The sequence below is a fragment of the Gracilinanus agilis genome, chromosome 5 (genome assembly GCF_016433145.1).
Source record: "Gracilinanus agilis isolate LMUSP501 chromosome 5, AgileGrace, whole genome shotgun sequence".
NCBI classification, from domain to species: domain Eukaryota; kingdom Metazoa; phylum Chordata; class Mammalia; order Didelphimorphia; family Didelphidae; genus Gracilinanus; species Gracilinanus agilis.
This window is the reverse complement of record NC_058134.1, coordinates 57,340,593-57,357,570: the sequence shown is the minus strand read 5'-3', so window position 1 is coordinate 57,357,570 and position 16,978 is coordinate 57,340,593. Positions and strand designations below refer to the sequence as shown.

General features: G+C 38.2%; 1 protein-coding gene across 1 annotated transcript in view; it reads left to right on the top strand.

Moving 5' to 3' along the window:
- The window catches only part of CUBN (cubilin), a 304,566-nt gene that overhangs the window by 248,802 nt on the left and 38,786 nt on the right, over nt 1-16,978 (top strand). The window contains exons 55-56 of the mRNA XM_044678922.1: nt 2,808-2,937; nt 4,536-4,753. Coding sequence (XP_044534857.1) covers nt 2,808-2,937; nt 4,536-4,753 — 348 coding nt within the window. The remainder of the gene's footprint in view (nt 1-2,807; nt 2,938-4,535; nt 4,754-16,978) is intronic.

The following is a 16,978-nucleotide window of genomic DNA, read 5'->3' as shown; positions in this document are numbered from 1 at the left end:
TTTCTTTTTTGCCTTTTATTATCTAGATATCATAATAAAATGGTCTTTTGGACCTCAGTAATTAAGATAAATATCTCAGTTCTCTGCTTGATTTTGCTAGAGTCAATCAGGACACGAAATTCAGATTGTTTAATTTAAAATTATTGCAAAATAATATTATATTTCTTGTTTTGAATGAACTAGATGTATTATTATTGGGTCATTTCCCCCTTCTCCATGGAAGAGTTGTCTAGTTTGTTTTCTGGGAACGATTTTGCTCCCTTATCAAAACTCCAGTGAATCCAGTACCACACAAGCCTGAGAAATGCTCCTTTATTGTCTTTCTCCTTTTCTTGACCAAAGCCATTGCCAAATGTGGATGTTAAATAGTTTCCTTTCAGATAAATCACGTCAGAACCCATCAGCCCCACAGAACAGCAGTGAAGGATGTAAATGGTCATTTAGTCATGAACAAGGGCCTTCATAATTCATTCACATTCACCCCTCTCTGAATTGTGACTTCTGACATTTGTGAAGTATGGCGATGGCTTTGTGTGGCTGCCGGCCCAGACAAAAGAGATCTGAGTAATTAACATTCCTTCCTCTGGTTTTATTGTTGCTTAAAGAGGAGAATTGATTTCCTTGACTGCCTTGGCATAACTGCTGCTCTGGCTGCTTAAACTCTTGCTTTCTCTTTTCCTTCGTTTTTGTCCCCCATTTTCCTAGGATACTGTTTATGAGACTCACTGTCTCCTTCATGAGATCTCCACTTAAAGGGAGAGTTTGGGCCTGAATAAGATTGCCAACCCCCTGATAATGGATGTGTATGTGTTTGGATTATTTAGGTGCTCAGACACTTGTAAAGACTACATAATTCAGCATTAAAAAGAAAACTTAAGAAGCATTATACAGGGTCTAAGAGTCACCAGGCCTACAAGCTACCCACAATCTCAACAAAATATGTTACACTTTTGCTTTGATGAGGGTTTAGCTAGAACCCAAACCTGAATGGTCCTTCAAACAGCAGCCATGACGGATCTGTTTCTAGTTTCCCAACAAGTTAGTGAGATATTCCAAACAAGATAGAGAGTAGGAACTGGGTACAAAAACACATTATATGTGTTTATATGCTATATTACATTACATTACATTACATTACATTACATTACATTACATTATATTATATTATATTATATTATATTATATTATATTATATTATTATATCATATCATATCATATCATATCATATCATATCATATTTATTTTGTTATGTTATGTTATTAGTATATTATAGTATAGTACATTACAGTATAATATAGTATAGTACAGTATATAATGTTATGATATGTTATGTTGTCATGTCATATTACATTATATTATATCATATTTTTATTATATTATATTATATTCCAATGTATTATATTCCAATATATTATATTAATTATATTATAGTGAGGGGTATATGCTAAAAATTTCTATTTGTACATAGTACATGTTTTCACTAGAACTAAATCCATGGAATATCAAGGTATAAAATATAGTAATGATTCTTTACTATATTCATGCCAAATATTTTGCCTGTTTAAAGAAAATTGCAAGTGTTTGAATACTCAATAATCCAAACTCATACACATCTATTATCAGGGTTGGAAATCTTATTCAGACCCAAACTCTCAATTTAAAGTTTACAAAGCATATTTCAAATAATATCTCATTCTATTCTCACAAAAAAAAACAACAACAAAAACCAGGGAGGTAGGTTCTATTATTATCCCCTTTTATAGATGAGGAAAGTGAGGCAGACAGAGGTTAAAATGACTTGCTCAGGGTCATAAAGCTAGAGTCTGAAGCTGATTTGAACTCAGGGCTTCCTGATTGGGTCTCACTCTTTATCCTCTGCACTACCTACTTTTACTCATTTGTTAGTCTGTTGTGCGACTGAGACTGGAGCTGAGATGGTCACAATGGAACATCAGCTATTCTTCCATGCTTCTCATTCATACCACCAGAAAGATTTTTGCATTTATAGGATGATGCAATTTGACAAGTCTTAATGGAGCACCTATTATATATAATAAGCCCGTGAAATACTAATTCATTTAACAAGCATGTATTAGGTGCTCAGAAGGATACAAAGATAACCAAAGCATAGACCTTTTGGTGAGTTTACTATCTAGTAAGAATCAAGTCCAAGTCTAGAAGCATCTAACCCTTACTATCATGCACAGTGTAGGCTCTTTGAATCCAAATACAAGCAAAAAGAAAAACAGTGCCTGCCCTTGAGGATATTGCATTCCAAAGGGGGAAGACAACATATTAAAGGGAGCTTGAGGGACACAGTGAGAAAGAAAGTGTGGTAGAGAAAGTCCTGTGGAAAATAAGGAGTGGAACCTGGAAAAAAAATGAAGGCATGATTAGCCCATGTCTCTTCCTAAAATGGAGATGCTGAGAGGAACCAGGCCATCAGAGGAGAGGCTGAAGGGCCAGAGGGTACCTCTAATGTGAGGAGTGAGTGTCCGGCATGGAGAGCTTTCTATGGCATAATAGAAAAAGTCCTGTGGAGAGTGAAGAGTAGAGGGGAGAATAAGAAAGTTTACTCACTTCCTTACCTCTCTTCCTATTCCATTCCCCTCTTCTCCCATTGGGAAGAAAGTCAAAAGAAGAACATGGACCAATATGATAGAAACAGTAAAGACTCGTGTCAGAACTTAAAATATTCAGAACAACAATTATATTTCTGGTATAAAAAAAGACAGCATTATCTCAGTTTTCTCATACTGTGAACAAAATCAATTGTTCTTAGTTTATTCTGTTTTCTTCTTTTACAGCATGTGGTGGCAGGTTCAACTCCTCCTTTAGCATCATCAGAAGCCCTGGTTATCCACAATCAAAATACCCCAACAATATGGACTGCTCTTATCTCATCACTGTTAGAAACGATAAAGTAATAGGACTCAAGTATGTAAATATATTGCTTTAGAAAATAAATTTAAAATTAATATTTTAATGTGACCCTCTGTTGCCAGGAGGAAAAAAATGTATTTCATCAAAGTTTCAGAGGGTAAAACAGAGCTGTGTCTGAAGACTAGGATGAAGTATAATATGAACCTTGCATTAGATCTCTAAATCTATGAAATGGGTCTTTATTATTGACTCAGATGAGGGTTCTCTACTATTAACTTAGACTGAATACTAATAAGACCTTGAAAAATAGCCATCCCTCTAGTTCAAAATGGTTATTTTAATTTCTAAAATGACAGCTTGTTATATTTGCTTCAGGAATAATAAGTGAGCGGCTGTATGAAACATCGTCTGTTATTGACTCAAGATCACATTCAAATGTCACTTTATCAAGTGTTTTCCATTATTTTTGTTTCTTTGGAATTTCCCTTTCCCTTAATATTTTAGTCATGAATTAAGTAAAAACCCAAGTGATCTGTTTTTCTAAATGAATAAATAAATTACAAGAATAGCCATTCATGGATTCATACCATCAGCCATCCATTAGTACCATTCATTAATGGATCAGATGTAGGGATCACATAAAGGATCATAGATTTAGAACTGGAAAATCCCATAGAAATCATCTAGACTAACCCCCTCATCTCCAAGATGAGGAAAGTGAGAGTGCTGGTGTTTAGTGATTTGTCCAGGCTCACAAGAGGTAAGGAGCACTTCTAGGATTGGATCCAGATTCTCAGATTCCAAGTCCTTTGCTCTTTCCATTGGATCAAGCTCCAGAGGGAAAATGGCCCTTAAATTGGGCTTCGAAGGATGACAGGCAAAAGAAGAGAAGGAAAGTATTTCAAGCATAGGGAACAGTATGAACAAAGGCATGGTGGAAGGCGAGGACAGTTGGGTGGCTTAGTGGATAAAGAACCAGACCTAGAAACGAGGGCCCTAGGTTAAATCTGGCCCCAGATACTTCTTAGCTATGTGACCCTGGGTAAGTCACTCAACTCCCATTGCCTAGCCCTTGCCACTTTTCTGTTTTGGTATTTAGTGTTGATTCTAAGACAGAAGGTAAGGGTTTAATAAAAAAACAAACAAAGGCATGAGGATAGGAGATCACAGTAAGTATCTGGTTACAGACAGTAAACCAGGTCTGAAAAGGTAGGGTAATACTAAACTGTGGAGGGCCTTAAATGCCAAAAAAAAAAGGCTATGTATAATCATTTATTTGGGACAGTGTTGCTATGACTACTATAACACCTACCATCTTGCATGTGCTAGAAAATCCTAAAGGTCAATACAATTCACTGGGTACAAAGATATTCTATGCCACTGCCTAATGAGTAGAGTGAAACTCAAGAAGTTTTGCAGGGCTAGATATGGATACCCCATACACCGACATCTTGGACCTCTAGAGTCCTGATGTTTTATGGGCACTAGGGAAACACGAAAGCTCTCGAGCTCTTCAGCTTCACTCTTGCTATGTGATCGTCCTACCTTATTTTCTGATCATGTATCCATCACCCTACTCTCATTTTTACAGGAACTAACTGTGGGAACTTTGCTACAAACCTCACCATGAAAACTAACTCTCATTTGTACAGGTTCAGTGATTTTAATGTGGCCCTGTCCACCTTCTGTTCCCAAGACTACCTAGCTGTGTATGATGGCCCAAATGCCAGTGCTCCGCTTCTTGGCAAATTCTGTGGCTCGCAGCTTCCACCATATATCAAAAGCACCAATAACAGCTTGCTCCTGGTGTTCAAGACGGATATCTTTGGAACAGCGAAAGGCTGGAAGTTGTCTTTCAGAGAGACATTGGGTGAGAATAATATTTGATTTCTGGATTCATTCTCCATGTCTATGTCTTTCTACTAATTGTTTTTGGAAAAAAATTGAATGCAATTATTATCAATTGAGGCTTTTAGGGAAAGAAAAAAAACAGAAGTAGCAAAAAAAAAAATAAATAAATATCAAGTGCCTACGATGTGCCAGGCATTGTGCTAAACACTGGGATACAAAATAAAAAATAGCCCCTGCCCTCAAGGAGCTCACATTCTAGTGGGAGAGGCAACGCACTAACAACTACGCACTTACAAGATATATACTAGAAAAAAAATTTTGTGAATTTTCCTCAATAATTCATTGGAGTTGTGCATTATTATTAGATAACATAATAGAGTGTGTGTCACTCTATTATATTGAAGAAGTTCCTCAATTGCCCTGATAAAATAATACAACTCTGGCCATTGATTAGATGCTGGAGATGTGAAATGAGGGCTGGATTAGCCATGCCCCTTCAGCCTAGGTTAAACAGAAGCATCCCTCTTCTGAGAGGGTCAACTTTGAAAGTCCTTTGAGAAAAGAGCAAGCTCAAGAGGAGGTATTGAGCTCTTGAGGACTTGCTGCTCCCCTTTTCCTTTGTTCCTTTCTTGGAGAACCAGGGGAAAGGGAGAGTCAGTGACTGTCTCTGCCTCCTTTTCACTTTGTAGAAGCTTTGTGGAAGATAGATTCAAGAAGGGAGAAACTCAAGGCAGGTAGATCAATTATGAGTCTGTTGCTTAAAAGAAGAATCGTTTTTTTAAACTCAGTTTTCTCTGTAGAGAATTTGAGAGGGTAGGGAAGGGAAAGAGGAAAAGAGAGAACAAGTACGTGGATCTTGCTACTGAGGAAATGGCAGGGTTTCAAGGGAGTAGAAGGAAGAAGACTTTCTCCTTAACTTGAAACTGGATTTGGTGAGTTCAATGAAAAGCCAAGACACAAATCCCAGTGAGCACAACAGAAAAACAGACTCAAGTCCTGGAAGTACCTCAAATTCCATATGTCTAAAATGGAATTCATTTCCCTTCAAGTTCCTTCCCCCCAAAATCCACCCCCCTCTTATGAACTTCCCTGTGCTTGTTGATGACACTGCCATCTTTCCAGGGAACCAGGTTTAAAATATCAGTCATTTTTATTTTTTATTTGCCTTCACTCCATACATCCAAGTTTTGTTGATTTTATTCCCATATTACACCTTCCATATCCATTCTTTCATCGCTACTACTCTAGTTTAGACTCTTATCATGTCTCCCTTGAATCATTGTAATAGACTCCCAATTGGCATATTTCCCTCGAGACTCCCCACTCTCTAATCTATTCTCCACACAGGTATTAAAGAATTCCCTAAGGCACAAATCTCATCATGACATTTCTCTACTTAATAAACTCCTGGGATATACCACAGCCTCTAGGGACAAATGCAAAATCCTCTTTTGACATCAAAACCTTTCACAATCTGACTCTAACCTGCATATGCAATTTTATTATGTGTGTGTGTGTATCTATATATATGTATGTACATATAGATAGATAGATGGATATAGTCATCTCCCTGTCTTGTTCTACCAAAAGGACCTTCTCACTGTTCTTCACACACACACACACAACCCTCTATTTCCCATCTCCAATCTTTTTCACATATTATTCTCCTTTCCTAGAATTTGCCTTTATTAGAATCCCTGTTTTCTTTCAAAGCTCAGCTCAAGTGCCACCTTCTCAATGTGCCCTTTTTTGACACCCCCTCTAGTTACTGGTGCCTCCCAAAAAATTAACTTTGATTTACTAGAGACATGCATTTTATATATATATATATATGTATATATATATATATGTGTGTATATATATGTTATATATTTCATATAATATATGTTGTCTCTCCTTGTAGAACATAAACTTCTTGAAGGCAGAGATGATTTTATTTTTGTCTTTGATCTCTGTATCTAGTGTACTGTATCTGCTTAATAAAAAATGTTTCTTGATAGATTCCTTTGAAATCAATCAGCCTTAGCTTTCCTTCATTTCCTTTTCTCCTGGCTTGTGTTCAAATGGTCACTGAGATGTTTGGAGCAGCCCCTGCCAAGGATTGCAGTTTGCACAATGTTTCATAAGTTACCCAGAGTTTCCCAGCTTCATTAAGCTGTCATTTTCTGAGTTACCATGAAGACATCCTCAGGTTTTTCTGAGATTGTTCAGAAGGAAAAATCTTGCACTCACAGAGACATTGTTAAAGGCTGAGTCATCGAACCGCCACAGTCAATTACTGTTTTCCATTGGTCACAGTCAGAGCCAAAGCTCCAAGGATAAGAACTAAAAGTGGAATTTCATGATTTGCCAGCATTGTGTTCCCACCATGTCTCACGACCATGGCTTTTAACTCCTTTTCACTTGAATTAATGACCCTGGGAGTTCTAGCATGGTTTAAAAGTATGTTTTATGCAATGCTTCTCTCAAGTTTTAATCAAATAATTGTTAATCTTTATAGTTTCTCATCTTACTTTTTTTCTTAATAAAAAAAAACTTATCAAGTTTTTTCTTATAATAGTGATAAGACGATTTACCATGCCTTGCACACACCAGGCTTCTAAACTAATTTTCCCTATAACATTAGGACTAAATTTACTTCTAGAATTTATAGTCTTTCAGCTTTAGGTCTGGCTAAGGGAATCCGATTTGGCTAATAGGATTCACAGGCTTTCACCTCTATGTCATCCATTTAAAACTGCCTTCCTCTCAGAATGATTGAAAGCTGCTCTGTGTGACAGCTGCTCAATTCTTAGGCTAAGAGGACTGACTGCCGCCACTGGCAGATTTTAGTTTCCGGGGTTTTCCATCCAGATCTGCAGAAAAAAAGATAGCTTTACTCTAGTGAATAATTTATATGAGAAAGATGAGAGATATGAATTATTTTCTGTGGCATTTCCATGCTTTTAGTTTTATCTACATTTTATCCAAATTTATTGAATGTTCAAACAAATTCCTCCTTTACAGTGGTATATTCAGTATTAGGAATATGGACTGGGTCCATCATTTTGTGGGTATAAGGAACATCCTGGTAAGGTGACCTCCTTCCACTGGTGCCCATTGGCCTCTCCATCTTTTCATCTTGACCTAAAGAATTGTTGGTGTTAGTCATTTTCAGTCATATCCAACTCTATCAATCCACTCCTGCAGTTTTCTTGGCAAAGAGACTGAAGTGATTTGCCATTTCCTTCTCCAAATCATTTTACAAATGAGGAAGCTGAGGCAAACAGGGTTAGGAGACTTGACCAGGGCCACACAGCTAGCAGATGTTTGAAGCCACATTTGAACTCAGGTCTTTCTGACTCCAGGCAAGGCTCACTATCCCCCACTGTGCCACTCAGCTGCCCTAAAGCACCAAGGGGATTACTAAACCAGAAAATCAGGGGGACACTATTAAAATATAGTCTACATGTATTTTAGCAAGCTTCAATATTGTTTCTCATATTATTCAAGAGATTGAATTCAGAACTGATGGGAATGCTAGATTCAAAGAATTAATGCCTAATGGTTCAAGGGCACCTTGGCAAGGGTTCTCCATGGATCTGTGTTTGGCCTTCTGCCTGTTAACATTTTTATCAATGATTTAGATCAAAAGCAAAGATTGTCAAATGATATAATCTGGGGATGGCTAGATAACACTGTATGATAATTAATTTTTCACCCTGTCCCAAGGACTTTTACTCATTAAGTTTATTAATTATTGGTTAAAATATTTTTCTAATTAAAAAGTTTAATATAATCAAGTTCATGAGAAGTTTACAAACAGGGAAAGGATTAATGACAGGGTTGCATTTATAGCCTCCATCCTGATCCCAATGAGAAAAATCTAAACTGGGTGTTCCCATTCTCTCCATTGTAGTTAAATGTATTTACTCCAGTGGGAGAAAGTTCTTAAGAAATTCCAAGTTCTCTTTATTTCTCAGAGAGTGGTTAACCTATCTTTTAGCTCTACATTTCATTGTCTAGGCAGGGATACAGTATTATAGATTTGTCCAATCAAAGGAGCTCTTTAAGATTCCAACAACAGGGAAACCTTCTTAGGCTCTTTCTTTATATTGTCTTGTTAGACTGACCTAGAAAGTTCTGATAAAAATCCTAGCTATTGGATTGATGCTACATCCATGACTAGCATATACCGAGGGAAACCCTACTTATTTGAGTTGGCTATGTTTCAGAGATTCCGAGTCTCATAAAACTTGGCATAATATCTATAAAAGGAAAGAAATGTTCTTTGTTGCATACAGCGCTTATTCTTAGGGTAGAATTCACAAAAATAATTAGCCATTTATAAGAACACTAAAATGATGCATATTAATACAGCTAAAACTTGGAAGGGATGGGGGAGATGGGAATGGGAAAGCATCTTGACACACAATAAGCTCACCAACCTCAGCAACATTTTGAATACGTTGCTATACTTGTAAGTACTTATTCTAACTATTCTTTTAAAACATGTGCCTGAGAAACTAAAGATGTTTGTGGATTGAAGTGAAGTGATCCTTTTTCCCTTTTCTGTTTTTTTTTTTCTTAACTCTTCCTCTATTATAGAAACCTCCTCAATTTACTCCAGGATAATCAATAAGATACCTTAGTCCCTCATGTGAGATATGAGGGTAGGAGACAGTTATATTCAGTGTTAATGTTTGATAATATTGATTTTGCTTATCAGTAAAAGCAAATTCATTTTTTAAAAAGCCTATATGGCTCTTTAGTCTTTCTCAAACCCCAATAGTTCCAGAGCTCCAAATCCACGACATCTAGGACAAGAACTGATAGTGTTTCTTAAGTTTCTCCCTGTCCCATTGCCCTCATGAATAGGTAAAAAATTGCAGACAATTCAACAGAGTTCCCACTCAATATTCAGGTCACAAATTTAGCACAGTCAGCTATCAGATGGAGACTAGCAAACTCTGCAGAGCTCGTGGAATGAAATGAAGGGAGTTTGAATCCAGTGGATTAGGAACAAGAAAGGTTCATCCCAGGGGGAGTGTTTTTCTTGGTCTCATCTATCTTGTCATTAGAAGAGACCTCCAGCTGATTCTTGCCTCAGCCATCTCTGAGGAAGAGAGTTGAGTAGATTGCAAAGTTGAGCCCATTAAGGAGAAGCATTGCCATCCATCCTTCTCATCCCTCTGACCTTTATCCCTTGACCATAGCACCTCTCTGCCCTCTATAGCATATTCCTCTCTCTTGCTCTCCAATTAGCAATCCAACTTGGCTAGCCTGCCTCTTCCCTTTCCCTAGTATTTTTGGAAGGAACATGGTTTGAAGTGAGGTTGGAGAAGAATGAGGTCATTACAAATAGGTAAAATTTCACTGATTTTTCCTAAAACGTGAGATTGATTTCCAACACGAGTTATGATTTCTAAAACAAGTTATGATTTCCAAAACTGGTTAGAGAATGTCTTTTCTAAATTAATTTCATTGCTTTTCAAACCATAAGCCATTTCTACTTGAAAATAGACTAGCCCTGTTTGTCAGTGTACTATTCTATATACGCTGGATGACAATTAACATCTAAAATCGAAAATCTAAAAGAGTTTTAAAAGGCAAATTCATTGAGTTGAATCTTCTTTAAAAAACTCTTGCCTTCTGTCTTAGAAAATATAATAAGTATCTGTTCCCGGGCAGAAGAGTGGTAAGGGATAAGTAATTATGGCTAAGTAACTTTCCTAGGGTTGCATAGCTTGGAAGTACCTGAGATCAGATTTGAACACAGGACCTCCCATCTCTAGACCTATCTGACTTCCACCTCACACTGCCCCAGGTTGAATTTAATAAGATGAAATTTAATGGAAATAAATAAAAGCTTTAGTCTTCAATTTAAGTAGAAAACAAGGTCATCTTCACGTGTATAAAATGGGGGAGGCAAAGATTGACAACAGTTTCATCAATAAGATATGGAGGAAGGGCAGCTGGGTAGCTCAGTGGATTGAGAGTCAGGCCTAGAGACGGGAGGTCCTGGGTTCAAATCCGGCCTCAGACACTTCCCAGCTGTGTGACCCTGGGCAAGTCACTTGACCCCTATTGCCCACCCTTACCACTCTTCCACCTATGAGCCAATACACAGAAGTTAAGGGTTAAAAAAAAAAAAAAGCTATGGAAGTGAAGTGGATAGAGTGCTGATAAGAGAATCAGGAGATTCATTTTCCTAAATTCAAATCAGGCCTCAAATACTAGCTTTGTGACTGAACAAATCACTTAACTCTGTTTGTCTCATTTTCCTCATCTGTAAAATGAGATGGATAAGGAAATGACCAATTACTCCAATATCTCTGCCAAGAAAACCTCAAATGGGATCAGGAAGAGTAAGATATGAGTAAAAAAATGACTAGACAAAATGAGTAATAACAGATCATTCCTGAAGGCCTTTCTATTCCTAAATTTTGTGATTTTTAGAGTCTCTCACAGTAATTTGGGTTTTTTTCATTGTAATTAATCTTTTTTTGAATTTTAAATTTTTATTTAATTAACTAATTTAGAACATTTTCCCATGGTTATAGGATTCATGTTCTATCCTTCCCCCTCCTTCCACCCACTCCCATAGCTGATGCACAATTTCACTTGGTTTTGCATATGTCATTGATCAAGACCAATTTCCATATTATTGATATTTGTGCTGGGGTGCTCATTTTGAGTCAATATCCCTAATTATATCCCCATCCTCCCATGTGATCAGGCAGTTGTTTTTCTTCTGTGTTCCTACTCCCATAGTTCTTCCTCCGAATGTGAATGGCATTCTTTTCCATAAATCCTTCAGAATTGTCCTGGATCATTGTATTGTTGCTAGTACAGAAGACCATTACATTCTATTTTACCACAGTGTATTGGTCTCTGTGTACAATGTTCTTCTGGCTCTGCTCCTTTCGCTCTGCATCAATTCCTGGAGGTCTTTCCAGTTCACATGGAATTCCTCCAGTTTATTATTCCTTTGAGCACAATAGTATTCCATCACCAGCATATACCCCAATTTGTTCAGCCATTCCCTAATTGAAGGGCATACCCTTGTTTCCCAGTTTTTTGCCACCACAAAGAACGTGGCTATAAATATTTTTGTACAAGTCTTTTTCCTTATTATCTCTTTGGGGTACAAACCCAGCAATGGCTTGGCTGGATCGAAGGGCAGGCAATCTTTTAGCGCTCTTTGGGCATAGTTCCAAATTGCCATCCCGAATGGTTAGATCAATTCACAACTCCACCAACAATGCATTAGTGTCCCAATTTTGCCACATCCCCTCTAACATTTACTACTTTCCTTTGTTGTCATTTTAGCCAGTCTGCTAGGTGTGAGGTCTCACTGTAATTTGACAGAGATCTTTCTATAGAATAAAAGGTTTGGTTTTGGACAATGGAGAAGGATACCTTTTTATCTTTGTCTACCTGGTGCCTATTAGAGTATTTTGAACAATTCCAAATATGGGAAGTTTCTAGTGATGGTACTTATTTATTCCCTCTATGTTAGCAAAAGCAACCCTTCCATGGTTTAGTAGATAAATCCTAGAGAACTGCTTGAAGTATTGCTTGAAGTGATCTCTTCAAGGGTACGTAGCTAGTGTTAGAGTTGGGATTTGAAACCAGAACCCAGAATTACAAAACTGTCCCTCCAGTCACTCAGATTTTATACATAGTAAGCACCTATATACTTTTTAAATTGATAAGTTGTGAAATGAATTGAAAATTGAGTAAAATTGAACTCCATATGTTGCAATTAATCATATACTGCCAGTTACTACTGGTGTGGGTTTAAATTCTGAGGCCCTGAGCAAAACTTCTTTTCTTTACCTATTGTTAATTGTAAAATAAAATAGATCTCCCAGAAAATGGAATTCTGCCTATTTGTATAATATTTAAACTATAGATGGAAATAAAAAAGAAAGAAAAGAGGCAACTATCAGGAATTATTTCCCTATTATGGGTCCAACTTGCTTGACCTCCATTTTGTTTTCCATTTCTTACCAGGGACATCTGAATAATTGCCACCAAGGGGCCAAGTAACTATTCTTCACTAAAGAGCCTCACTTTCCTTGTCTGTAAATTTTTTTTAAGTTGGTCTAAAGCTGGACTTCCAAAGGTCCAACCCTGATCCAGATTTCTGGGGCTATCATAAATTCAAGCCAACAATTCAACTTTGTAAGCATTTATTAAGTATCTGTTTATAGTACAAAGTACTGTGCTAAGCCCTGGGAGGGAGCAGGTGACAAAAACAAAGCAGTCCTTGCCCATTCTACTGGGACTTTACATTATATGGAAATAAGATCTTACCATGAAAAGAGCACTTGATTTAGAGTTAGATTATTTGAATTTAGATCTCAGCTTTTCAACTTACCGCCTGCATCAATGAACCTTTTCAGGCCTTAGTTTCTTCATGTATAAAATAAATGTGTTTGATTAAATGGCCCCTAAAGGTCTTTTCCAGTTCAAAATCTATGATTCCATATCATGTGGCAGAGGCAGCTAGGTGTTGCAAGGGATAGAACTCTTGGCCTGGAGTAATGAGGACCTCAGTTCAAATTTGCCCAAAGACATTTATTACTTATGTGAACCTGGGCAAGTCATTTAATCACTGCCTGCTCTGTTTTCCTCAAGTATAAAATGAGGATAATAATACCAACTTCCCAGGGTAGCTTGTTATGAGTAGAAAATGAGATACTATTTGCTGTATGCCTGTCACATAGTTAATGCCTAAATCCTTCCTCCCTCCTTCCTTCCTCTCTCCGTCCTTTCCTCCATTCTTTCCTTCTTATCTTATAATACAATGCATATAGATAAATGCAAAATATATACAAATAAGCAGGAAATAATTCCCCCAAAATGAACAGAGAACCCTTAAGTGAATAGCATTCATTAAATGTTTGTTATGCACCAGTAGCTGTATCCTGGAGATCCAATGAAGAGAGGGTGGAGAGAGAATACTTACTAGTAACTGAGGAACAGTCCTTGTCCAGAAGAGTAGAGCCTGAATAGAACCTTGACAGGTGCTAGGGATTCCTACAGGTAAAAGTGAACAGGGAGAGCATTCCAGGAATCCTAGGCAGTCATGGGAGGGGGAGATAGATTATTAGGGATGGATTAGGCTAGAATCAGGTTGCAGAAGACAATTTGACTTTAAATGTCAACCAAAGAGTCTGTGTGTGTGTGTGTGTGTGTATGTGTGTGTGTGTGTGTGTTTGTGTGTGTGAGAGAGAGAAAGAGAGAGAGAGCGAGAGCGAGAGAGAGAGAGAGAGAGAGAGAGAGTGAGAGAGAGAGAGAGAGAGAGTGAGAGAGAAAGAGAGAGAGAGAGAGAGTGTGTGTGTGTGTGTGTGTAATAGAGTATGTGTGTGAGAGAGTATGTGAGAGAGAGATTGAGAGTGTGTGTGAGAGAGTGTATATATGAGAGAGAGTGTATGTGAGAGAGAGAAAGTGTGAGAGAGATTGAGAGAATGACTATGAGAGAGTGTGTGTGAGAGAGATTGAGTTTTAGAGTATGTATGTGAGAGAGCATGTGTGTGAGAGTGTGTGAGAGATTGAGAGTATGTGTGTGTGTGAGAGTGTGTATGTGAGAGAGAGAGAGCATGTGTGTGTGAGTGTGTGTGTGTGTGTGTGTGTGTGTGTGTGTGTGAGAGAGAGAGAGAGAGAGAGAGAGAGAGAGAGAGAGAGAGAGAGAGAGAGAGAGAGAAGGGTGAACCAGTCTCTGAAGCCTCTTAAAGAAGAGAACACTATTGCCAAACACGCATGTGAAGAATATCAAGTCATATGGAACATGGATCTGTTGGTAAAGATTAGCAACAAGGGGGGGCCAATTAATTAGAAGATGAGAGGAGATAGTGACACCCATGTGTACAGAGTGCAGAGAATACTGGATCAGGCAGAAAGTATAAACACTACCTTTTTTTAAAAAAAAAGAAACCTCAGTGTTTTCTCATGAGCTTGGAAGTATCTTTGTTTTCACTGGAAAAATCAGATTCCTCCCTCTAGTGCCCTATACCCAGCCTCTGAAGTTATCCAAGGAATGCTTCCATCCTAGCCTTCTTCATGCTTGTTCCTCGGTTGGTGTTTTTCATTTGTGACTCATTTTGTCCAGAGAAACCCCCAAGCTCCTCCTCTAACACTGGTTTTGTGTTGAAGTGCTGTATTGTCAGTAAACAACATACCCATCATGATGGGCTTTTAAAACTCCCAGGGCTAGGATTAGATTGGGGATTTAGAATAATCCCACTTACTCTCCAGGACCAGAGTCATTTCATTTATTCAGAAATCATGATTTCGTCTTTTTAACCCCTCAAGTCTATCTGAGTTTTGGAGACAGTTCTTAGCCTCAGGCCAACTGGTTAGGAAATAGTGAGCTCAGAACTGCTCAACAGCAACCCCTACAGGGTCACCCCCAGAGAAGCCTCCCCCTGCCTCCCTGAGGGCACACAGCCATGCCTGGAGGGAAAAGGCAATCACAGTAAACAGGAACTCAGTTGGTCCTACTGTGGGGATATGTAGGAAGTATGTATGACTCAAAGCTCCCTTTGAACAAGCTTAGGATTTTATGTCTCTATCTGGTTTCCTCCACCTGCTTTCAAGAGTATGAGTCAAATGTCGTTCAGTTTGCTCCATGCAGGCTTTGTGCTGAAGGAGGGAGACCCCACGGAGGAGTGGAGTGCCCACACACCTAGAGAACAAGATGAAGTGAGCCAGTCTCCCAAAGGAGGGAATGTGCACTAATGCAAGAACAAAGGGCTCCGAGTCCACAGCCCTGGGACCAATGACTGTTTATTCCTTTGTTTCCCTGTGGTGTCTTGGAAAAAGTGGTTCTGGTCCCATTTTACTGTTCTATAAAATATACTTTAGGAATTTCTCTCCTTTCTGATTTGCAGAAGTGTCACTGGGATGACAGAGAGAGAGAGAGAGAGAGAGAGAGAGAGAGAGAGAGAGAGAGAGAGAGAGAGAGAATGAGAGAACGCCACAGTGGTTATCCTAGTATCCTAGTAATAGAAACATTCTGGGGAACAGCATTGGACTCAAGAAATGTGTTAAATCCCCTCCAAAAAATCATTCTTAATATGTGCCATGTTGTCAGTCAGTCATTGTTAGTGATATCCAGGTCTTTGTGACTCCATTTGAGCTTTTCTTGGAAAAGATTTTGGAGTGGTTTTGCCATTTCCTTTTCTAGTTCATTTTGCAGATGAGGAAATTGGGGCAACTAGAAGTAAGTGACTTGCCCAGGATCACATCATTAGAAAGTGAAGATGAATCTTCCTGACTCCTGGTGCAGCCTACCTTCCTCAGTTAATGTTCCTAATGCCCCTAGCTAAAATGCTGCTGCATATGAAAGGGCATAATGTAAAGTAAGTCAGGAAAGATAGGTGAAGTGGGTGGGATGCCCCCAAACTGAGAAGCAGAGCCATCCTAACTTGCTTCCTAGGATTATCTCAAACAGAAGCTTTTTCTCACCTTTTCCTCTATAATATTTGATGTTGCTGGATATCTTCCTTCTCCTCCTGGATATCTTCTCTTTGTGAGGCTTTCAGAACACACTGTCTTGCAGTTTTCTTCCTACCTTTATGATTGCTCCTTCTTAAGTCTCTTGCTGGATCTTCATCCAGGTTGTGCCCACTGACCATGAGTGACTCCTGGGTCTCTATGCTGGGTCCTCTTTCTGCTTCCCTTATACTCTTTCACTTGGTGATCTCATCAATTCTCTTGAGTCCAATGGTATCCCATGGTACTTTATATTGAACCCTGGTCTCTCTCCTGAGCTCTAATCTGGCATCATCAAATATTAGATATTTTAAACTGGATACCTCATAAATATTTCAAACACAATATAGCCAAAATAGAATTCATGACCTTGCTGCCCACCTCCACCATACTTCTCTCTTTTGAAATTTCCTGTTTCTGTCAAGGATACATCCAACCTCCCAGTAACCTGGGTTTACAGTCTTGATGTTTTCACCCCATATTGCCAAACATTTGCCAGTGCTTGTCATTTCCTTCTTCATGGCATCATTTGTATATATGTATATACATACATACAAACACACACGCATATATATATATAAACTATATATGGAGATCTTTATATATATATATCTATATGGATATATAGAGATCTATATTTACATCTGTCTTATTTCTACCTGTCTGTATGTCCATCCATTCATCCATCTACTCATCCATCCATTCATCTATTCATCCATCCCTCCATCTATTTATCTGTCTGTCTATCTGTGTATCTATC